This window comes from Myotis yumanensis, unplaced genomic scaffold, assembly GCF_028538775.1.
Source record: "Myotis yumanensis isolate MYYU_CA2020_CCGP unplaced genomic scaffold, mMyoYum1.0.hap1 SCAF_1, whole genome shotgun sequence".
NCBI classification, from domain to species: domain Eukaryota; kingdom Metazoa; phylum Chordata; class Mammalia; order Chiroptera; family Vespertilionidae; genus Myotis; species Myotis yumanensis.
This window is the reverse complement of record NW_027223752.1, coordinates 47,967,696-47,992,806: the sequence shown is the minus strand read 5'-3', so window position 1 is coordinate 47,992,806 and position 25,111 is coordinate 47,967,696. Positions and strand designations below refer to the sequence as shown.

The following is a 25,111-nucleotide window of genomic DNA, read 5'->3' as shown; positions in this document are numbered from 1 at the left end:
AAGACTCAGTTAAGAAATGCTACTCATAGAAAGCTCCCTTAATAAAACTGATTTCAGTATAGTACGGAAGACTAACATTTTGTTGTCTTTGTTTAATTTAATCCTTATATAATTTTGATCTAATAATGATTATTTGTTATGGCTTATTTTGAAAATAACATATACTAAGAGGTCAGGAATTAATTTTATTGGCAATTTCAATTTTTTACCATCTATTTATGTTAACCTGTGACAAAATATTTTCTATAAAAGTTCTAAAATCATAATTTGTATTTAGGGTATACTAAGCATCAAATGAATTTTGGTTTTCAACAAACAAACAAAAATATCAAGAACAACAATAACCATACTTGGGGGAATGTATTTTTTACTGTAAAGATATTATTTGTGAAACGTTTAAAATATTGCATATATTTTTAATATATTTTTTTATTGATTCCAGAGAAGAAGGAAGAGAGAGAGAGAGAGAGAGAGAGAGAGAGAAACATCAATGATGAGAGAGAATCATTGATCGGCTGCCTCCTGCACACCCCACACTGGGGATCGAGCCTGCAAACCTGGTTCATAGGTCGATGCTCAACCACTGAGCCACACCGGTCAGGCTTGCATATATTCTTAAAAAATAGAATTGTGTTCTGACAAGAAGTGGGGGCGGGGGGGGGGGGTTAAGGCATTTTTTTTTTTTTTAGTACAAAGTACCCTTGTCAATGAGATTAGAATATGGCGATTTACTCAGCTTCAGTTTAAGATGATATTGTTTATGAATTAGGACATATTATGGTTGGGTGCCTCACGATCACCTAAATATGAGTTCGATGCCTGCCCCAGGCACAATGTGAAGGGAGAAGCCAACATAGCGACTGTTTTTTGAGACATGAACTAAAATATTAATGTCAACAGCCAGATAAGCAAATACACATTCATTTATTCAAACAATAAAGCCAGGAGCCACCCATGAATATTAGCTACCAGCAGAATGACGAATGAAAAGAGGACTCAAAAAAAACAGCATCCTTAGGCAGAAGATCTGGGAGTGAGGCAGCTGCTGGAGGCAGGCGGATGTTTCAGATGCAGGAGGAAGCCTAGGGAAGGCTGGAGCTGGATGTGACCTAATGGGCCAGTGGCATCTTGTTAAAATGCAGGTTCTCAGTCAATCTGAGGCAGAGTCTGAAATGCTGCATTTTTAACAATTCCCCAGGGGCTGTGTGGTATAGGAGCTAGATGGTGATTCAAAGTCAGCAACTATAAATCAGAATATAGATTCCACTATCCCAGTAATAAAGAGATGGAACCATTAAATTAAAATTTAACAAGAAAACAACTGAATTTTACCAGCTGGTAATGTGTTAATGACTAGAACTCTAAGACAAATACATGAGGATATCCAAAAAGGATCACGACACCCTAACTTACAAAACACTCTACGCTGCACTTAGGCAAGGGCAGGCTGGGGGCAATGTGCACACTGCTTTCTGCAACAGCAAAGGACCGAACCGGAAGGCCCGCTTGCCTCATTTCAGCACTCAGGACAGTTGTAAAACACACCTGAAGATCTGACATGAAACAGGAAGAAGATGAGGCAGGAGCAAGTTCTCCTTTTAAAAATCAAATGTCTAGAAGAACTGACAGTACATCTTCTTTTGAGAAATACAGCAGGAACATGTTGTCCTGCCCTCAAGCAGCTGAAATGCTTCCAGAAGAGAGAATGGGCTCTCAGTGTCCCACCAGCATCCAGAGGAAGTCAGTGGTCGCCCTCACTCCCTGGTTCCTCTTAACGCCACCCAATGCTGGTCTTGTTTTTCCCTGCCAAATAATGGCCGGTCTTAATCTCTCTGGGTTAATGAGTTCTGTAGGGGAACAGACGTAAAGCTTGCTGTTCTTTGTTTTTAGTCTCCTTCTGCTTCAGTAAGGAATCAATTACCAATGCCCTCAATTTTACAAACCTTGTTTTTAAGGTAAATTGAAAAAACAGGTATTTCATAACCACAAACTGGTCTGAGCAGATCAGAGGAGAAAGAAAGAACTGCCCCCCACACGTCCCCCCCCCCCCCCCGCCCCCCCACTGCCCTCACTAAATCCACAGAAGCTGCTAGATGGTGATAAATCTCTTCTCTACCTTGCTCCTCTCCCCTCACCCCCCCACCCCCCCGCCATGAATCAACAAAGTGGCCTGTAAATTTAGATTTCCATGTAGCCAGTAATCCCTGAATGCACTAACATGCTGAGCCATTTGAAGATGGGAGAAGAGCTCTCATTCACATCCAAGTGAAGTGGGCTGTGGGACCTGAACATCCCAGATGGAAGAGCTGGGACAAAGCCGCATGGCTCCGTGGAGTAAGGAGCAGTGTGCCTGTCCGGGTGGGGGCAGTAGCCTGGACTTGGCACCTCCCTAGAGGAATTACTCAATGCGATCTGTGTTCCGGCCAGTGTGGAAGCAGAGGTCAGCTCAGGGGGCTCTGTCAGAGACCGAATTCTAAGAAAAGCTTTCCTTCAACTGTGGGATACACAGGACATGAAGAGCCAGTGAGCAAACATCAGGAGTAATCAACAAACTATGCTTTCTTAAATATGTTTTTTAAAATTGATTTCAGAGAGAGGAAGGAAGAGGGAGGAGAGGAAGAAAGAGATGGAAACATCAACATGAGAGAGAATAATTGACTGGCTGCTTCCTGCACACCCTTACTGGGGATGGTGCCCACAACCCGGGCATGTGCCCTGACCAAGGATTGAACCGTGACCTCCTGGTTCACTGGTCAACGCTCAATCACTTAGCCATGCTGGCCAAACGACAAACTATGCTCTGACAGTACAAATAATTGAAAAATATTTCTGGGAATGCCAAGAATTCAACAATGGTAACTAAAACATTGCCAGGTAATGGAATTTTTGCATGACTAATTATTGCAGGCCTGGCACAGGTTCCAAGAGAGAGAAGGGTCCAGGAGACACTGTTTGGTTCAACTCCAAGACACCTACTGTGAGTGCCTTTCTACTCAGAACTTTGCTGTGTGACTGTTAAACTTCTTGTGAGGTTGTTGTAATCATCTTTCCCCTCTTCCTCCCAGAGGCCAATTATTTTCCCAGGGGACTATTACTGATCCCCATTAGAGTTGAAGGTAAGTCAAGAATTTTAGCAATAAAATTATTTTCCTTATGGGGGTTCAAAATGAACACATTATTACTGCAAAACTTCCTGGAAAGAGACTTCAAAAATTAAAAGTCCATCAACCTATAAAAATGTTCCCAGCTTGCATAATTTTCAGTCTTCTCTGTATATGCCATTGTAAGAGCAAGGATGTATCTGGTGTAAGTGGGGGCATGACCATACACCCTGAAATGGCATGCTGGTTGCTTTCCTGGAAGATACTTTTTGTTTTTCATGGAAATGGTTTCTTTGTGGTATGATGTATCTTATGTTTGCTCTATAAAATCCCATCCCTGTAAATGGATGTGGTAAATGAAATTATGTGTGCTTCTGACTTGATTTCAAGTCATAATAAGAGAAGTGGTGATGGCTAGTGAGGCCAGCTTTGGAGTCTAGCAGAAGCCATTTGGTCTCTCTTTTTTTCTTTAAGAATACTGGATAGTATGGAATTCCTGGGTCTGACAGGAGAGACAAATACTTCCTTGATATTATAGGAGAGAAAGGGATGGTATCTTGGATAAAGACCATTTAAAAAGGTAGTAGGTGTGATTAATGGTGACCTTTCATAAACTTCTGGGGAAACAGCACTGGAAAAGATTTTTTTTGAGATTGATTTGCTGAGTTTCTTTTAAATATTTTACAGGAGAATAATTAAAACAGCGGTTCTCAACCTGTGGGTCGCGACCCTTTGGGGGTCAAATGACCCTTTCATAGGGGTCGCCTAAGACCATCGGAAAATACATATATAATTACATATTGTTTTTGTGATTAATCACTATGCTTTAATTATGTTCAATCTGTAACAATGAAAATACATCCTGCATATCAGATATTTACATTACGATTCGTAACAGTAGCAAAATTACAGTTATGAAGTAGCAACGAAAATAATTTTATGGTTGGGGTCACCACAACATGAGGAACTGTATGAAAGGGTTGCGGCAATAGGAAGGTTGAGAACCACTGAGTTAAAAGATAAGAAATGAAATCCTTAAGCATTCTGGAGTATAATGAGTACCATACAGGATACTTTCAAAGAGAATGGATGCAATGTATTGGTTGAGTTGTGTCAAAATGTTAGTCATACTGGAAATGCCGGCTTAGTTAGCTAAGCTTCTCACCATGTAGCTCTAGATTATTGTACTGGGAAAGGGAACCGATTATTTTGTTTTTATGGCTTTTTCTGACTCTAAAATACACACTTCTTATGGACTATGAGACATGTAGAAGTGTAAATAGAAGACAGTAAAAGTCACCTGTAATCCTATCTCCCAGAGATAATTACTGTTGAAGCTTTAACATATATTTGTCTAGCTCTTTATCTTTTTGGCTGCCTTTGAATAGTTGAGTTCATACCATCCACATGATTCCATACCTCCTTTTTTCAACTAACATAAATAATTTCCCATTTCATTAAAATTAATAAAAATATAATATTAATGGTTACACTATTTTATTATATAATAGCACAATTTATTAAATTATCATCCTTTTCTTAGAAAAAGTTAACATTCTATTGAATGCCTATTTGTGCGCTGGACATTTTACATATTTTCATAATAATTATGTGAAGCTGGTATCTCTGTATTGCAGATGAGAAAACTGAGGCTCAGAGAAGTTAGGTAACCGAACCAAGGCAACAGACCTTGTAAAGGTAATGAGTTGCAATTAGGCCTCAAATTAGAAATTAAGTCTCAAATTAGGGCCCAAATGCCTTTTCCTACACAATGCTGCCTCCTGATTTATTTAGAAGTAGATGAAGGTACACTGATTGTTAGAAAACGTTGGAAGCATATATTTTAATATCTTCCTAATATTCTCCTTCTGAAACTTTCCCCTTGGTGCATTCTCTCATCATATCAAATCTTTCAGGTCCTTCCTTCCTCCACCCAGAGAGTGTCCAAATACTGAGAGAAGGGAAAGAGGATGGCGGCAGGGAACACTAAGCTTACTATCCTTCCTCGCTCCTGGGATCAGCTCCATCTTGGGTCCCTACACCCAAGCCCTGAGCACACTGCCCTCAGGCTGACTCTTGGAAGCAGGGGAGGGGCTTAAAGAACTCAGGCTTTTTGGAAAACGAATCCAGTATCTTGTTGTCAATGGTGTATGTATGTGGGACAAAGGTAGGGAGAGAGAAAGCCTAAATCATATTTAGCGTCAGGGAAAACTGTCCACACTAGGGCTGATTGTAGACTCAAAGAGTTCCCAAAGGTATGAGAAAGGAATTCCTAAGAATCTGGCTTGGTTATAAAAAAGTAAACTAGAGTCATTTGTATGACTTGGTTACTGTTTGTGCAAATCTACAGAGTCCTATAAAGATACATGTTGAATATGTGCCAGATTTGTTTGATGAAACAGCTAACAAGATTACCTGCTTTCATCTTATTAAAACATTAGAATCCTGAGCTGATGTATCTTGTAAATAGGCATGTTAAGGAGGACAAGACTGAGTGGAGAAAGGAATACTGACCCTGGACCTGGAAACCTAGGGACAGACCCATGTTTGCCAGCAGTGTGATCTGAGGTAACTCCATTTATTCAGAGCCTCAGTTTTCTCACCTATAAAATGGCAACATGCATCCTACCATGAAAGGTTATTGGGAGAGATCATAAGTCAAAAGATGTGCTCCTCCATGTGGATGCTGCAGAGAATGAACGTCACACATTGGAGGTGGTCCACACTCAGAGAGTCAGTGATAAATATTTTCAGAGCCCTCGTGAGTCAGGCACTGCATAAGATGCAATGGGTCTGGCGGTGAATGATACTAGCAGGCTCTCTGCTCTTAGGAAACTTACATCCCAAAGGAGGGAGACTGACAGTATTCACTGATGTCAACCAAACGCAAGGCAGATTAGTGAAGTTCCATGTTAAATGTCTGGGAATTATAAATCATCTAGAACACTATGAAGATCTATTCTAATGACAAATTTTAAAAAGATGGCTCGCATACCTGCCATCCATCTCGGATCTTCTGATTGAAGATCCCATACTCGTATCGAATGCCATATCCGTAGGCTGCAAGTCCCAGGGTTGCCATGGAATCCAAGAAGCAGGCTATATCGATCAAAACACAAGCAAAAGGCAGAGTCACCGAGGTTAGTTACATCTGCAGGTCTTTCACTAAAAGACATGACGGCCACAAAATATTTTTCTATGGGGAACCACATTTGTATTTTAAAGCACAGAGACTGTTGTATAATGAGGATTACTTTTTTAAGTAACATTTTTTAAAATTATAAAATGAGTATTATAGAAAAGTTAGAAAATACAAGACTGTACAAAGAAGAAAACAAGCATCATTTATTAGCTCACCATTTAGAAATAACCAGTGTGTACACGTTGGCGTTTCATTTGAGAACAGATAAGGAAGCTGGCCTGCATGAGGTATGTCCATTACTGTGTCTGTCTCTCACACTGCCCTTTCTAAGGGAAGCCATCTCCATAGCTCCCTGCTTGAAAAGACAGCCCCAGGAGAGTATAATTTACCTGTGGCCACCTGACTGAGTAGCTGGACATCTGTGGCAGACCCTCTTTCTGACTAATGGCATTTCGATGTTGTTTAGATGCTATAGGGATGCTGGACTAAAAGTGAATCTTGCTTGTCTAATCTAAGCCTCTAAGCCAATCACAGTAATTCTGTTTCTTTCTATTGGTTTTGGTATGACTGTGCAATGACATTCAATGCAATGAGAGGTACCAGGAAGTCTTCTGGGTGCACTGAATGATTTTCCTTGCTGCTGACATCGTTTTTTCTTTTTTGTTTTGTTTGTTTTTCCATGGGGGAAAGCCAAAAGAACCACAGAGACCCAGAGTCCTGACTGAACTACACTACTGAATAAACTAATCTTGGAATGGCCCAACCTCTGGACTTCTTGTTCTGTGATAACACATGGCCTTGTTGGCTGAACCACTTTTTTTAGTAGATTTTTTTTTTTGGTCACTTTTTTTTGTCAAGAGCATTGATGACAGAGCACCTGATCCTGAGCAGCCAATCAGCATGCTGGGGAGGGATCTAGCTGGTGGCCAGGTGTAACATGAGGGATTCCTCTAATCGGATTTTCCTCTAAAAATTTGAACTGAGAAATATACAGAGAATGAGAAAATGTATAGTAGGACCTAAAACGGAAAAGATCACTGAAAATTGTAGCTCAAACAGAAAGGGTATGCGTTAGGTTCTTGGAGGAGCCCTAAAACAGAGATCCACAAAAGCCAATGGCCGACCCTTGGCGTTCCTGCAACATCACAATCGTTTGCCAGTCCCTGGGTCACCTGGCCTGGCTCCGCTACAGGTCTCACTCCCTTGGAGCTGTGGCTCTTTGTCCTTTCCTGGGTCCGGATCACATCATCCTTAGAGCCTGACCGGACGGGGTCCCAGCATTTTCAGTCAGGTAAGAGATGAGGTCACCTAATGTGAATTACTCAGCCTCGTTTGCCACTTCACTCTTTGACTTTATCAGCCAACTGAAGGAGCGAGGCCATTAATGCCAGGCACAGAGTGGGGTTAACCCAGCCAACAAATATTGAAGGTCTGGGGCTTTATGTACAGGGAAGGCAGGCTGGTTTTCATTTCTAGATGTGCATGCCATTGGCTTTGCTGATCTCCCGACAGCCCCAGGGAAAAAGCCTATTAACTTGGCCAATGACTGACTTCACAAGCATTCCAAAGGCAGTGTTTTTCCACTATTAATGGCAATATTAGAACACACTGAGACCAATGTAGTAAGGAGTAAATAACATAAAACATGCAAATGGATTTCTAGTAAGTTGGAAGTTTGTGTAAAATGAAGGGATCATTTCTCAAATAGGAGAATCAATAGATATTTATTTTTCATAGAGCATAATCTGATATATACATGTGTGTGGTATACTTTTATTATTAAATTTAAGTTTCACAAGTAATACTAATATATCTTCCTTGTAAAAAAAAATTAAAATGTTACAGATAGGACTAACATCCACTATGATCCCAACCCCCAATTCTGCCCTCCTCTCTAAGGAGGATTATAAGGAGCCGTTTAGCATTTCAAATTTCAGACTTTTCTATGGATATATATATATATATATATATATATATATATATACTCACAGAACATATTAGTTTTTAAAAACATAAATAGTAGCATGCTATTTTAATGCAAATTGCTTCTCTCCCCATCCCCAGAGGTCTATCTAGGGCATTACATATGGATCAGTTTTATTATTTTTGGTTGCTGTATATTAAACAATGCTATAACAATTTTTTTCCCATGCTTCCTTGTGCACATGATTTTTTTTTTTTTTTTTACAGCAGATATCAGGAAGTAGAATTGCTTGGTCATAGGGATATATATTTTTAACTTAATGGAGTTGTGAATGTACTTTATTTGTTGAAAAACTATTTCCTGAATAAAGCAAAGAACTCAAATTGCATCCACAGAAAAAATAATTTAAGTAACTAAATCATACCAATACTACAACAAGTGTATCTTTACCTACTAGTCCATCAAAATGCAAACTGTCAAGTGCACAAGACAAAAATACAATGGTTCAACCCCACATAGGTCAGACCACACAAGTATGTGAATTGACAGCTGTGAACATAACCGTGAAGTAAAGGGGCCACTTTGGAAACCCCTAAGTGCACAGGAAGGATCTGGTTAACCTTAAGGTTTTAAGCAATGTCTCCAAGGGTTTTAAGCAATGTCTCTTTTGTTCAAGTTCCCTTCTCTACTGCTTGTATAGGACTGATCAAACCACAGTGCAAACTGAAAAACAAATACTAGTACATCTGTAACCAGGTCACCCCTGCACTTCTCCTAGGAAGCCCATTGGTGGTCATGCATGGCACTGGAGAAGGCATCAACTGGCCAGACACGAAGACACACTAACCATGTCACTTACCAGCAAGCCTCCCAAGACCTCCATTGCCAAGCCCAGCATCTTCTTCGATTTCTTCTAACTCCTCCATATCCAATCCAAGCTGGTGATGAAAGGAAAACATCACTGGATGTAGGTACAAATGCAGGCCATTGCAGAGAGAACAAACATTTTCTAAAGCTCTGGGTCAGGTGTGCAGGTTTGTCTGGGTACTCAATGGTGTCAGCTCCCGTGCAACGTACTCTGGCATCCATGCCCACTGCAGATGCTGGTGGCTGCAAATGCAAACTGTACGAGATGGCATAGCAGCGGCCTGTAGAGACTCTCAGTGTGTCCATTGCTGACTCTGTTACTTCTTAGCAAGGTGACCCTGGACAAGCTACTAAATCTATGCCTCACTTCTTTTTTTTTTTTTTTTAAAAAGATAAGTCCTCATTAGATGACAGTAGGTACCACATTTAGGGTTGTTGTGAATTAAATGAAATTATACAAACAAACCATTTAGGGGGAGACCAAGATGGCGGCGTAGGTAAACACCGGAGACCGCTGCCGCAAACAACCATTTCAAAAATACAACTAAAAGACTGAACGGACATCACCCAGAACCACAGGAAGGCTGGCTGAAGAGAGACTCTACAACTAGAAGGAAAGAGAACAGCAAATCGAGGCTCAGAGGCGGCGCAGTGTGGAAAATACAAAGGTACCGAGGTGCGCGCACAAAGCGGGCTGGTGGCTGAGGGCTCGGTTGTCGTTTTCTGTCGGGAGTGAGTCTCAGACTCTGGGCTCCAGATCCGGGCGAGTCTCTAGGGACCCAGACTCAAACGGGAGAAGCGGGATTATCCGGCATCAGTTGGAACCTGAGGGCAACTTTCTCTCCGAGGTTTGCAGCGGCTGCCGGGGTTCTGAGAAGCAGAGCCTCTGGGAACGGGACTGAGCGTGGCCATAACTGCTCCCTCCGCCCTGTTGATCCCGCCCCGCCCAAACCCTGCCCACAGCCATTTGCCGATCGCCTCAGGCAAAGGCTGGATTAGCGCCTCCCCAGAAGGCAGACGTTTTCCATACAGCTGATTCCTATAGCCAGTCGGCCTGGAGGTCAAATCCCTCTAGTGTTAACTACAACAATTAAGGCTTGGCTAGAACAAGACTGCGCACAGAGACCACAAGGGGGTGCACCAAGAAAGCATAAAAGATGCGGAGACAAAAAAACATGACAGAAATGGAGGATATGGAGCTAAGAATCGCAATTTTGAGGGCTTGCCATAAATTTGTGCAGAGCCTCACGAAAACTAATGAGACCCTCGATGCTACGATAAAGAAATTAGAACGTAAGCATACACGGACTGAAATAAAGAATATTATACCCAATAGCAGACCAGAGGAGTACAATAATCAAACCAAAGATTCGACAAAAAACACCCAATTGGAAAAGCAAAATGAAAAAAGAATCCGAAAGTGTGAAGATAGTGTAAGGAGCCTCAGGGACAGCTTTAAGCGGTCTAATATCAGAGTCATTGGAGTGCCAGAAGATGAGAGACAGCAAGATATTGAAAACCTATTTCAAGAAATAATGGCAGAAAACTTCCCCCACCTGGTGAAAGAAATGGACTTACAGGTCCAAGAAGCGCAGAGAACCCCAAACAAAAGGAATCCAAAGAGGACCACACCAAGACACATCATCATTAAAATGCCAAGAGCAAAAGACAAAGAGAAAATCTTAAAAGCAGCAAGAGAAAGAGGCTCAATTACCTACAAGGGAATACCCATACGACTGTCAGCTGATTTCTCAACAGAAACTTTGCAGGCCAGAAGGGAATGGCAAGAAATATTCAAAGTGCTGAATACCAAGAACCTACAACCAAGATTACTTTATCCAGCAAAGCTATCATTCAGAATTGAAGGTCAGATAAAGAGCTTCACAGATAAGGAAAAGCTAAAGGAGTTCATCACCGCCAAACCAGTATTATATGAAATGCTGAAAGGTATCCTTTAAGAAGAGGAAGAAGAAGAAAAAGGTAAAGATACAAATTATGAACAACAAACATGCATCTATCAACAAATGAATCTAAGAATCAAGTGAATAAATAACCTGATGTACAGAATGAACTGGTGATTATAATAGAATCAGGGACATAGAAAGGGAATAGACTGACTATTCTTGGGGGAAAAAGGGGTGTGGGAGATGCGGGAAGTGACTGGACAAAAATCATGCACCTATGGATGAACACAGTGGGTGGGGAGTGAGGGTGGAGGGTGGGGTGGGAGCTGGAAGGAGGGGAGTTATGGGGGGAAAAAAGAGGAACAAATGTAATAATCTGAACAATAAAGATTTAATTAAAAAAAAAACAAAAAAAAAACCAAACCATTTAGATGATTCCTGGGCAGATATTCCTCAATAAATGTTAACCTATTATAATTCCTTAAGATTCTTTTTTTGTGCAGTCAGGGTAAAACCTAAGAAATAGTCCAGTACCAAGCTGACACTAACTGGGCTGAAGGATTTTAAATGTTATCAACAGGTATGAGGTCAGACTTTCCAGGGTGGAGTAAAGTTCATCTTTTCAAGACCACAACATATTTACTCAGTAGGGTCAATGGTTGTTAACCCAAAACCAGTTAGTGAGTCACTGTCCCTGGGACCTGGAGCCAGACAGTAGTAGTCAAGGAAACCTCAACTCTTGCTCAGCAATTTTTAACCTTTTTCATTTCATGTCACACATAAACTAGCTACTAAAATTCTTCGGCACACCAAAAAAATGTATTTTTTGCTGATCTGACAAAAAAATAGGTATAATTTTGATTCATTCATACCCGATGGCTATTGTTGTGTTGGCTGCCATCATTTTTTTATTTGATAATCTAAGGGAAAAAAGAGTCAATGCCCCTGACTAAATAACCAGGTATTGCATGTTTTAAAAATTCTTGCAGCACACCAGATGAAAATCGCTGGTCTGGAAGGATGGGGCTAAAATCCTCTACTTCTCTCTAGATGGGATCAAAGGCTGTGGGAGGCTTAGAGGCATTTGTGACCTTGAGGACTGATGCAAATTGATTGCCAGTCAGCTCCCCGGGAGCTGCACAGCCAGAGGCCAGTGGCACCACTGTGGACTCAAGTCGGAATCCTGTAGCCTTGGAGATCACCTTGCTCATCTTACAGTGAGGAAACTGATGGCAGGTAGAAATGGCCTGTCCTCTGGTGACTAGATACTAATTCAGCCCATGCTTAGCCAATGATGGTCTGTTGTGAAATGACTGCATTCTTATCTGAAAGTGAGGCAATCCATGAAATGAGATGTTATTTAAAAGGGAAGCATAATTTACACATTTTGAAAGCATATGCAGAAGCAGCAGCCATGCTTGAAGTTGATGCCCCAGTTTCCATGGCCATGCACTTGGATCCCCACCTACCCTTATACCAAAAATTGCTTTGTCACACATGTCTGGTAAGTCAGTCTTCTAAGTGTTCCAAAATGGCTTTGCTTCTGCTCACCGTTGAAGGGACTTTCAAATTTGCTCCCTGGCGTGATTAGAGTTTACTGGGGTCATTGTGCAAGTCAACTGTTAAGGCTCACATTCAGGATTTTTTTAATTCTAAAAATGTAAGTCTAAAGTAGGACATAAACCTTGAGCAAATAGAGATGGGTCACTTCATCCCACCTGGTTATATGCTAGGCCAGTGGTCGGCAAACCGTGGCCCCTTGAGTGTGGCTCTTCCACAAAATACCATGTGCGGGTGCGCACGTACAGTGCGATTGAAACTTCGTGGCCCTTGCGCAGAAGTCAGTTTTCGGAAAGGAGATGGACAAAACAAGTATACAAGACGAGTGTGGATGGGAGAGTTGGAAGGGGTTGACATCAGCGAACGTACCTCAATCAGACTGAGGAAGTTTTTAGCAAAGGCCAGCTTAGGAGTACCCTAATTAAGTTAATAACAATGTACCTACCTATATAGTTTAAGTTTAAAAAATTTGGCTCTCAAAAGAAATTTCAATCGTTGTACTGTTGATATTTGGCTCTGTTGACTGAGTTTGCTGACCACTGTGCTAGGCCATGGGAGGTATATTATTTTCAGCTGGTATCAGGGGAAGGCAAGAAAAGAGAAGTGGAGGGAGCTGCAATGGTTCTTTCACAGGAAATACCCTACCTAACGCAGGTGAAGGAAACCAGCCTTCGGTGACAAGTAGCTGACCACAGGAGGGGACAACCCATGAATGTGTCTTTGCAAATACCCATTCCTCCTTCCAACCTCACCCACAAGGTGAAGGGCAATTTGTTTTTGGCATGGAGATCCCTGAAGTTTAGGAGATAAACAGTTAAATATGCTCATAAAAACAAATTAGATGATTAGGTTTAAGACTTCAGGCTCCTCATTTAAGGGGGAAGTACATTTTACATGTCATTTAGCAATAGGGAAAGTGTGATGACAGAATTTTAAAAGCTTATTATTTTTACATATTGCCTTGATATACAAATAACAGTCACACTTTGATCATTTTTTGAAAGTAGATAGGAGTCTGAAATAAAGCTTGTGATTCTGACAGCAGAGATTCACGCACTTTTAAAAGGCTTGTTCAGATGCTGAATGCTGTCAGAAGCTATGACTGGAAAAGTAAGTTCTCATTAGGCAAAACTAGTTCTCTAACTTTGTTTCTCTTAAATCAGAGATCATCAGTAGTTTATATTTCTAATAGTTTGTAATAGCAATGTCTATAGAAGCAATTTCCACCTTTTTTTTTGGGGGGGGGGGGCGGGGGGCAGCAGGGTACTACATCCCCAAGGTTCCTGGATTAAAATTTAAGGAGAGAGAATGTACCTGGTAAATGGCCTCGTCACAGGCATTTTGCAGGCCGAGGTTGATCATGGTGTTCTGTAATGTTCGGCCCATGTAAAATTCCAAAGAAAGGTAATAAACCCTCTGAAACAAAGAAAAGAGAAGTTACGTTAACTTTATGAGGCCAACCTTACGGGTCAACATAAACACACAAGGTCAAAAGTAAAAAACAGGCAGGACTACTCTGACACAGGTTCAAATGAAACTCCTATAGATGTATGAAGGGCTAAATAAAAGCATTACTGACAATTGACTTTGGGAAAACCATTTTATATCCTATTTTTGTAGTTCAGTGTCTTTTACCCTCAGGGAGAAAAAAGTAAACTCATCCAACTAATTAGATTCAATGTTTTGTGTCCCCCTTCCCCCCATTCTGTTCATGAGCCTCATAAATTAAGCATATGTTTTGGGCAAACAGAAGTCAGACTGCCAAAGTCCATCAATCATTTTTAAAATATTTAGAGGATGAGAGTCAGGTAGGGTTGGCTGTGACCATCTCAAGTCATCCAAGAAATACAAAGATCAACTTCTTCCATATATACCTGCTGGCTAGAAAGTATTCCTCCTTGACTGATTACTGTAAATAATATTACAATTAATTATTTTAGAATTAAATTATCTTAGAAAGCCAGGAACTGGCAATAACAAAAGACTACCTCAGGTTTATTGGTGTTTATTATTATTATTTTTGCAGGGAGAGCACCAACGCAGGCCCCACTACCACAAATTATGCAGCTGAGTTTCCCATATTTGGGGAAATCGCAGGGGTCAGCACACCCAGAGTGTAGTGGATAAGCTTCGCCCTGGGAAAGCCACCTTCGTGATCGTGGTATCTCCCCTGCCAGGTAAGTATTATTGGTGTTTGTTCTTCATAAGATGGGAAATTTCTCCATAAACTTAGAAACTGCTTTGACATAGTAAAAGCCAGGTAAACACTATCAGAACGGAGTGAAAGGTACAAAGGTTAGACTTGCCTAACCCCTTTAAAATACAGTGCAGTTTACTAATTCTCTTTTAAGAAAGAGATCCGTGAGTAACTTCATCATCCCCCTTTACAATATCTTTTTCTCCATATCAGGATCCCTTTTTTCCCCCCCACCAAACACAAAACAACAAAAATCTGTAAACGCATCCATATAAAGTCGCCTACAATTTTAGGAACTTCCCCCATTTCTCAATAAAAAGAACCAAAGAGAAAAGTATTTGGTCAACCCAAAAATATATAAATACTTTATATAATGAATGCCTATTATAATATTTAACTCATTTAAAATATTACAGTGGGGCCTTGACTTACGAGTTTAATTCGTTCCATGATGGAGCTCCTAACTCAAATTACTCGTATGTCAAATCAAAAAGTGAACGAGTGAGACACGTGATGCTGGGCTGATGTTGTGGCGTTCACTGTGACGTTCGCTGCGCCACCTAGCAATGGGGTATCTGAAGCTGGCTCGTAACCCGAATTTTAGCTCGCAACTCAAAGCAAAAAATCGGCCGGGAGACTGCTCGTATCTCGAAAAACTCGTTAGTCGGTACGCTCATAAGTCAAGGCCCCACTGTATATGAGAATGTCAATTTAGAAATTTCACTTTCTCCCACTTTCATTTTATGTAACAATTGAATTCTAAGACTTCCATATTTAGTGGGTCATCTAACACTATTTTCCAGAGCACATCATCATTATTTTTACCCAAGTTGTTTGAATATCTATCACACTGTCATCAGGGCCCTTATTAGTCTATTGCAGTGATGGCGAACCTTTTGAGCTCGGCGTGTCAGCATTTTGAAAAAACCTAACTTAACTCTGGTGCCGTGTCACATATAGAAATTTTTTGATATTTGCAACCATAGTAAAACAAAGATTTATACTTTTGATATTTATTTTATATATTTAAATGCCATTTAACAAAGAAAAATCAACCAAAAAAATGAGTTCGTGTGCCACCTCTGACAGGCGTGTCAGAGGTTTGCCATCACTGGTCTATTGGGTGCCTTTGTGTGAGTTGGGAAAAGGTATCTCTCTTAGGCAGATATATGCCAAAGGGGTGCATGGCACCACTCACCCCATGGCTGATGCCCTCATACACGAGGCCACTGACTGTGTCACAGGAAAGAGTATTTGAAGCCACAAATACCCATTTGCATAACATGAGAGCAGCTTCTTTTTCTTCATCTTTCTCTACTTTTTCATGATCTCTATAATATAACCACTATGTACTGCTTTTTACTTCATCGTGATCTATAAAAAGCTTGCTTACAAATACAATATATACATCCCACACTTGCAGTTGTGAAGTTATGCCCCCCGAAACAATGACTATATTTTTGAAATTTATTTGTCTCCCTTTTAATGATTCCAAATTACCATGGACTTAAGACATTTCAAGGCCTTTGTAAAAAAAAAAAGTTGCTGCTTAAAATAATTCAGAGAGACTTTATTATATAACAGACTTTGCAAAGACATATACTTAATGTGATTTTCTATTTTCTCATAAAAATAATTTTTGGAGGAACTTCGCTTTATATTTGGGGATATGTAAGACCTTGAAAAATAGATCTCTCCCATCCTCTTAAACATTTATCACATACTCCTGCTAGTAAAATATACAGCATCTCCAATATACCTTAGAAATTATATGTATACACTACTATCACTAATAATGATGTATATTTTAGAAAAAGTGGACATTTTCAAAAAGCAAGCAAAGAGAAAATAAAGAAGAGCTATTTAACAATAACCAATATTTTAAAAATAATTTAAAATGTATTCCCAGCATTAATTAGAGAACTTGGGTACTTGTGGGAAGACATGAAACAGGTGGCAACAAAACAGATTTGCAGGAGAGGCAAGAGTTGAGCACAGAGACACTGGCAAGAAGAGCATTCCAAGCGAAGGGTGCAGGGTGGGCAGAGGCCCAGAAGTGGGGAGAACAGGGCATGGATGGGACAGCACATTGGTTTGGTGGGAGAGCAAGGTGAGCCCAGCAAGGCAGTGGGAGGTAAGATGTGAAGGACAGGTCCACCTGGACCAAGAAGACTTTAAATGCTTGATTAAGGACTGTGTCAGGCCATGGGAGCCAATGATACCTGAGCGAAGGGCTAGATGTATTGCTTTTGTAAGCTTAATTGAACTACAATGCATAGAGTGAGCCACAATTACCAACTCAGATACCTCCAGGAGCCAGGCAGAGGAAATACCTGTGTAATAGAGGTCACATAGAACAATGAGGAGTACTGGGCCAAGACTGGAGTGTACAAGTCCTGCCCAAAGGCACTGACAATTAAATTATGTAAAGACGTCTCACTGGCCAAATAAAATATACCTGTGAGCCACATTCAGCTGCACGCTGCCAGTTTTACCACTGCTGAGGAGCAAGATAGCCACTCAGGAGTCTATTTCATAGACCAGTAGCCAGGGCCCCCATTAGGCAGAGAAGTGAGACTTCAAGAGAGTAATTTCAACAGAACCTACACAAATTGACAGCATTTGGCAACCTGTTGAATGGGGAATACAGGAGGAAGTCAAAGGTGACACTAAAGTTTTGTGTCTGGGTAACTGTCAGGTTGGCAATGCCATTAAAATTAGAAACACAGAAGATGGGGCAGGGCTGGGAGGGGAGATGATTTGAGTTTGAGGAAACAGCGATCTAGGTATGTTCACCAAGCACTTGGAAGTGTAGGAGTGGAGTTTGAAAAAAGGATTCAGACTACAGACCCAGATTTGGGATTCATCTGCACGGTTGCTAGAGAGCAGGGGAGGTGGGAGAGGAGCTTGGACACACTTACTGGAGGCAGGGACCTCCTATTTAGGTGAACCGCTGTCACGGTAGATACTTCGCTAACATGTGTGGAATGCATCTTATTCCCTGTTGTATCCCCAGTGTACCACTATCCGAATACCTGGCTCATACCTACACTCAAGTAGGGAAGGAGAGCCCAGTGAAAAAACTACCTAGAGAATGAGGACAACTATAAAGTACAAGACAAGCCATTGGAAGAGAAACAGACAAGGCCAGATGCTTGGTGCTAAATGCTACAGAAGAGTGTGTGGGGGGAGGGAGATTGGGGTGTGTGTATGTGTGTGTGTGTGTGGGGGGGGGGGGGTTGAGGTCCTAAATATGGCTCATCTCACTTTCCAGTTTAAACACTTAAAAAAAAATTTTCCAATGCTAGGGGGCAGTCCCCTCATGGAAAAAGAAAAGATACAGTACATATATTTACACACAAAGTCTTTTCTAAGGATATATTTTTAGCAATTGCTACTCTGGGATAGAGCCCTAGGCCTCTGGAATGAGGAAGAGTTACTTCCCATTAGAAAGTTTTGTTACCATTGCCCTTTCTTATTATGAATACTACATTTCTTTTCCTCACGGTTGTTTTGGGCACTGTGATTATGGACTATCCTTTTCTTTTTCATGCTTTTTACATATTAAAAAATTCCTGGTGTATTTCTCACTGCCTTCAGGCTGTATCAGTGTTTCAACTTTTCCAATATGCCTCCTACCAGCTTTTCCAGTTTCTTCTCCCAACACTGACTCACACCCACCTCACTACAGCAGCCAGGGCTGCTCTCTCACCCTCGCTCTGCACAACACAACCCCTCTCCCTGCTGTCCTCAAACCTCCCAACCCACTTCCCAGATTGGCCAGGGGGAGACAGTGTCCCTCTGTGCGCCCCCAAACACCCCAAAAAACCCTCCATCCAGCCCTGCCCAGTGCACAGGGGTGGTCTGTGAACACTTCTTCAGCAGCTCCCAGGGTAGGTCTTAAAGTTCAGAGCATACCCTGGGCGAAGGCTTCGTGCTGCAGGAATCAAGAAGTCCAGCAGCGCCACACCCTATCCCTTGGAACAGGGAAGAGAAGGAGAAGAGAGGAGACGGGAGGGGAGGGGGCGCAGAGCTCGGCCCACCACACACAGGCCGTTCTAGTCCTGCGAAGGCTCTACGGGCAGTGAGGCTCCTCCAACTCCTCCGGCCCGCCCCCCCTCCCCAACCCCCAGCGCCTATGACCATTAGGGGAACTCTAGATACTTGCTTCCCCAGGCAGGACTTTGGGCCGTTTTCTCCAGGGCCTACAGCCAGGGGCCTACAGCTGGGCTGGGCACTCACACAGGAGGAGCCTCTAGTTTAAATGTGGAGCGTAAATGCTCCAACTTTTGTTTGTGAAATAGCGGTCAGGCGAGGGAGGCCTGTGCGTGCGGTCCCCGGGGACGGGCAGCTCTGGTGGGGCTGGTGGGTGGCGTGAATGGGGGCCGGCCCAGCGCCAGACTGTTCCCAGGCGGCCCACCCACCGCCCAGACACCGCTCCCCGGACTTCGGGGGGAGAGACCGGGGGGGGGGGGGTGTCACCGGGGGCCCCCCCCGGGCGGCCGGCGGTACCTTGGGGCACTTCTCGTAGTAGTACTGCTGCGTGCGGATCCAGCGCCCCACCAGGTGGTCGCGCACCGTGTGCGCCAGCGCGAAGAAGTAGTCGCGGGGGGTGGCCACATTGCGGTCCTTGACCAGCGTGAAGTGCAGGTGCCGGTTGAAGCCCTTCTTCAGCTCCGCCACGTTCTCCACGCCCACGATGCCGCGGATGCTGATCTGCCGCCGCTTCTCCTGGTCGGTCAGGGGCTTGGCCATGGCGGCGGCGGGCGGCGCAGCGAGAGGGACGGGCGGCCGGAGGAGCCCGGCGGCGGACGCGGGTGGAGGAGGCTCTGCCGTTTCGCCGCCGCTGCTTTAGAGTCGGAAGCAAGTTCGGGGTCCGCCCCTGGCACGGCCCCCGCCCCCGCTCCCGGCCGCAGGGGCAGGGGCAGGGGCAGGGGCGCCGAGGGCCGGCCAGGCCCCTCCCCGGACTCAGGGGCCCGGGTGCGGGCGCGCGCTGGGGGGCCCCCTGCTGGCGGGAGGCGCGCCCCACGAGCCCGGATGGGGCGGGGCTGGGGCTGAGGGGCCCGGGGCCGGGCGGAGCCCTCGCGGCTGCTGGAAGCGAGACCTTCGGCGAGTCACGTAGCCGCTCCGAGGCGCCTTTCGGGACCTGCGGGGTCTGGGAGCGCAGCATCGTCCTGCCTCCCGCTCCGGGCTTTCGGGCACCAGGAGGATGTGTGTGTGTGTGTGTGTGTGTGTGTGTGCGCGCGCGCCGCGGGCACACTTGGCTTGTACAGATGTCTGTTTGCTGAGCATCATTATTGCCATTGTTTCTCACCTGGGAGGGGATCCCACAAGCATCGGAAGGGACGCTTTTACTTCAGTTGTGCCACCGCCTTGTCTGGCCTTGGCATTGCCCCATCTTGGAGCCCAGACCTCAGCAGGAATTCCCGGGCGCCTCCTTTCCTTTCATTTGTTTTTTGAGACTCAAAGATTCGGGTTTCTTGGCTGCTCAGACCCCTGTTTGCCTTGTTCGAAGTGCCCTCCTGTAGGGACAGCGTCCTGAGAGTCAGGAAGTTCTGAGCTGGACTTGGGGGTGATTGGGGGGCAGGCGCTTTTACCTTGAACGACTTTTGAGGGGAAAGGGGGTGGAGTGGGGCGGGGGGGGGGGGGGCGGAATGTGTGTGTGGAAAATGAAGGGATAACTCAGAGCCAGTTACCTTGTTTACAGGAAACAAAGCAGCCTGTGTCAATCCGCAGCACAGGCTGATCTTTGCTCCGCTCACAAATACAGGCTTTATTTGTACATGTGGGTATTTCTTTCTTTCTTTCTCCTACCCCTCTCCCCCCCTCCCGCCCCCAAAACCTTGGAAAAGGAAAACACATGATATTTTAGAATGTCAGAGGCCTCTTCTTTTTCAAGTATCATTCATCTATTATTTTAGAAAGAGTCCAATGTCAGAATTGAATTTAAAAAAAAATCTTAGTGGAACTGAGGAATGGACTTTACATGTAATAATAAACCAAAGCTGATAATGGTATTGAGTTGATGCATTGGTGGTGGTGGTGGGGGGGGAGGGGGGCAGGATTATTTAATCAGGCTAAATGCAACCCTCACTATAAAAACGGAAATTCAGATCGCATAGGTCTGGTAAAATATCCAACCACTTGTACCCCAAGCATCAGGGGTTTAGATCCTAGGCCTTTGGGGCAGAACTGAGACTGATTTGGGCCTCATGCAACACTGATGACCTGCACAGGAAAGCATTTATAGGAGACATGGGGACAAAGGTGTGGCCATCAGATGAGGCCAGAAATGTGCTGAGTGAGTGCAACGGCATCACAATGACTGATCTTAAAGATGCTAGTCCTGGTGGTCATGTTTGGGGGCAGGGGGCTGAAAGAGATGGTCCCTTGACAGATTAGATAATAAAATGTATTTTATGTATTTTTAAAATCAGCTTTGAATACCTCTTGGATGGTCACAGCATTAAGCCAATTTTGAGTCATTCACATGCTGGTGTGAAATAGCTCAACCAGCTTCCCTACTGGATGAAAGAATAGGGTGGAGCAGTGGAATGAGTAGATCTTACTTCCAAGGAGACCTCTGAGCAGCAAAAGGCAAAATAATTTGCAGGCACTCGGATGGGGAGTACGGAATTAGGGGTGCAAAGGAAGAGATGGAAGACTCTAAAGGCAGATTTACTGTTCCTTAGTTTTGCTTAAGACAGTTTCAAATGCATGGATCCTAACCCTACTATCTACTTAGATGTACTAACTTCTTATAGAAAACCCAAGATGATAATGAGTTAATAAACACACTATTTACTTGATTCACTACCAGATCAGTGAGCCCACACCACTGAGTTGAACATCTCTCAGAGGGGAAAAATTGTGAACTATAGATTGTCCAAAGTATAGAATGTGAAGAGGGACCAGCCAGCCCCACGTTAAGGAGAACATGATGGTGCCAGGTGCTCTGGGTGCTCCGCAGATCCAGTATGAAGGGATAATAAATCACGTGGTCAGAGAGTTATTCCCTTTACACTGTGTGTTAGGGTTGCAGAAAGAGATACCCATGAGGCCAAAGGTGGTAAAGAATTATAAATTTATAAGGTCACCTGGAACCCAGATGGGCTGAGCCCCTAAATAGCACCAGCACCCAGGAAAGGGGAGTTAGAGATTTGAAAGCCTAGGCGGGCTTTTTCAGCAGGGTATTCTCTGGGCAGGTCCAGATCCTGGGCAAGTCTGGAGGGGACAGTTACTGGTCTTAGCAAATGGAATGTGGTCTAAGTGAAAAGGAATGTTGGTTGTGAAATGATCTAAAGGTCAGTTCCCCAGGGCAGGGAATATCGATTCGATTATTTGATCAGACCTAACATTCCAGCCTTTTTGTTTTATGGAATAGGGGTGGAGGTAATTTCTTCTGTAGTTACTTCCTGCTGAGGGGGGATGTCGAGATCATAGGGGGATGGACTTTGATTAGATTCCTTAAGGTTGGAGTGAAGGGTTGCAGCAGCATGATTTTCCCCAGAGACTGGTTGGTGAAGGCTCAAAAGCGATCTTGAAGGAAATTTGAAACACATGGCCCCAAAACGAGGATGATGAATAGGAATGTTATTGGTCCTATTGTTATGGGTTCACTCAGCGAGATAGACCACCGACTCAGAATTTAAATTTAAGAGCCTTTATTAAGCTGGCCAGCTGACTACAGTTACAGCACCCTGCCGAAGCAGAGGCTGAACTGCAGCCCAGACTACTACAGGAGTTATATTTTATTATTAAATTTTGTGGAGGCCCAGAGAAAAATGTGTCTTTCAAATTCTGGGCCCCCCAATATGGAGGAAACTCTCTTTATTTATACTTTTTCCAGTCTTTTGTCTCCCAAATTTGGAATGAGACTTCCGGGCCTTCTGAGAAAGAAGGCTTGCGTGCTGGGAAGGGGCCATGAGACCATATCTCAAGGCCTGGCCTGATGTCAGTACCTTCCTATCTATGTGTTTTAGGAACAGACAGCTCAGCATGACCCATCTGGCCAAAGCGCCAGATATGCAGCCCAGCACACTATGAAGGGAAGTAGCCAGATATACCAATTTATATATTTTTAGCTAGTAGTCCCATGTATTTGATCGATGTTCTCTAATCTTTGCAGCCTTTTCTGTTAAAATTTGGGCTGCATCCCTGACTAGGCCAGATTGAGTGACAAAACAACAACATTCTTCTTTCTCCCCAGTTGGTCTAGCCCTCTCCAGTTTCGGAGGGTGACAGCCGCTAGTGAATCTCTCTGGTCCTGAATTTGGACTAAACTTTTGGCAATGTCATCTAGGCTTTCTTGTAGGTCCTGAGACAGGATTTCAAAATATGATAGAGCTGTGGGTAAGCCCCCTATGCCAGTTCCGACATCTGCTGAGATACCAAGGGTTATGAGGAGAGGGAATATCTGGACTGCCCTTTTGTATCAGATATGATGGGTTATGAGGACAGGTAAAGAATGATTACTGGGGGGCTGCATCTATGTTGTGTGAGAGTTAGAATAGAATACAGGTTCCCATCCAGTTGATCGTCCCTGTATGGAGTGGAACTCTGTCTCCTGTTAAGAAAGGATGTAGAGAAACATCCCTAGCACATGCCAAATCATTAATTACAGTCAGTGTTTGATTGAGATGCTAGGTGGAATTTGTATGTGATACCCAAGGCTGAGGAAACCTGTTAAATGACTTGGGAGGTAAAAGCTGGTCCGGAAGCAGCCAGGGCTTCACTTGTCTGGTGTTGCTGCTTTTCTGGGCCTGGTGCTGAAATACAACTGAGGCCTAGATGTTATCTTTAGGGAGGAAAAAGTCAAGGAGTCTAAACTGCCTGACTAGTGATGTGAAAGGGGAGGGTAGGTTACCCTGGGGGTGAGATATTGTCCCTTGCTGGTTTTATTGGGGCAAACCTAGAATGACAAGAATTATGACAAATGATTTGGTGGAAGGAAAGAGATAATTAGTTTGGAGGGTTATAGCCAAATATTATAAAGTTTATGTTTTTAGTTTCAACGTACAGAATATATATATATATATATATATATATATACTAGAGGCCCGGTGCACAAAAATTTGTGCACTGGGGGGGGGGGGGGGGAGGGAGAGGGGGTCCCTCAGCCCGGCCTGTGCGCTCTCGCAGTCTGGGACCCCTCAGGAGATAACGACATGCTGGCTTAGGCCTGCTCCCGGGTGGCAGAGGACAGGCCCAATCCCTAGGTGCAGCGCCTGGTCGGGCTCAGAGCAGGGCCGATTGGGGAGTTGGGGCACCGCCCCCTGTCATGCACAGAGCAGGGCGGATGGGGAGGTTGCAATGCCACCCCTAGTCACGTTCAGGGTAGGGCCAATTGGGGGGTTGGGGCACTGCCCCATCACACTCAAGGCAGGGTCGATGGGGAGGTTGCGGCACCATCCCCTGTCACGCACAGAGCAGGGCCGCTCAGGGGGTTGGGGCGCTGCCCCCTGTCACGCACAGAGCAGGGCCAATAGGGGAGTTGGGGCACCACCCCCTGTCACACACAGAGCAGGGTCCGTGGGGGGGGGGGGAGTTGGGGCGCCACACCCTGTCACACACAGAGCAGGGCCGATCAGGGTGTTGGGGCGCTGCCCCCTGTCACACACAGAGCCACAGGGCAATCAGGGCGTTTGGGCGTTGCCCCTTGTCACGCTGATCCCGGTGCCGGGAGGCCTCGAGGCTCCGCTGATCCCGCCCGGCAGGGTCACAGATCCGGGTCCCAGACCGCAGACAGCCTTGCCTGCTGCCGCCTGCCTTCAGTCTGCAAATTAGCCGCCATCTTGTTGCTTCAGGGTGGGGGACCCCACTGGGGTGCCTGGCCAGTCTGGGTGAGGGGCTGAGGGCCGTTTTCAGGCTGGCGGGCGACTGAAGCTCCAAACCTCTCCTTTTTTTCTTTCTTTTTTTTTATTTTTATTCTGGCATTTATTTACCTTCTATGGCTGTCACTGGAGCTGAGAGCCGGCTTTCTCTCTGAGGCTCGGCTGAAAGCAGGTTTCTGGCCTTTGTTTTCTGTATTCAAAACAATGTTGCGACTCCAGCTCTGAGATCCCGGCTGACTGGCAGGAGCTTTCTGGAGTTTTGTTTATCTTCTATAAATGTTACTATGTTTCCAACTGAAGCTCAGAGGCCGGCGGGGAACGTTGGAGTCCTCTGTCACTGAAGGAAGCAAGCCTCCCTGTTCACATCAGCTGCCTGGCTGCCGGCCGCCATCTTGGCTGACAGTTACTTTGTATATATTCACTGATTAGCCAATGGGAAGGGTAGCGGTCGTACGCTAATTACCATGTTTCTCTTTTATTAGTGTAGATATATATATATATATATATATATATATATATATATTCTAGCTAATAAAAGAGAAACATACAAATTGACCATACTCCCGAACGCTTCCCATTGGCT

At 44.1% G+C, this 25,111-nt stretch overlaps 1 protein-coding gene and 1 non-coding gene across 2 annotated transcripts in view; both read right to left on the bottom strand.

The window, feature by feature from the left end:
* The window catches only part of PYGL (glycogen phosphorylase L), a 40,671-nt gene extending 21,038 nt beyond the window's left edge, over window positions 1–19,633 (bottom strand). The window contains exons 1-4 of the mRNA XM_070419862.1: window positions 19,208–19,633; window positions 13,813–13,914; window positions 9,027–9,105; window positions 6,097–6,200 (exon numbers count right to left, since the gene is read on the bottom strand). Coding sequence (XP_070275963.1) covers window positions 6,097–6,200; window positions 9,027–9,105; window positions 13,813–13,914; window positions 19,208–19,450 — 528 coding nt within the window. The 5' untranslated portion in view covers window positions 19,451–19,633. The remainder of the gene's footprint in view (window positions 1–6,096; window positions 6,201–9,026; window positions 9,106–13,812; window positions 13,915–19,207) is intronic.
* LOC139000518 (U1 spliceosomal RNA) lies at window positions 14,521–14,683 on the bottom strand. Its single transcript, XR_011469630.1, has one exon. It is a non-coding gene; the product is annotated as a U1 spliceosomal RNA (small nuclear RNA).
* Window positions 19,634–25,111: the final 5,478 nt, after the last annotated feature.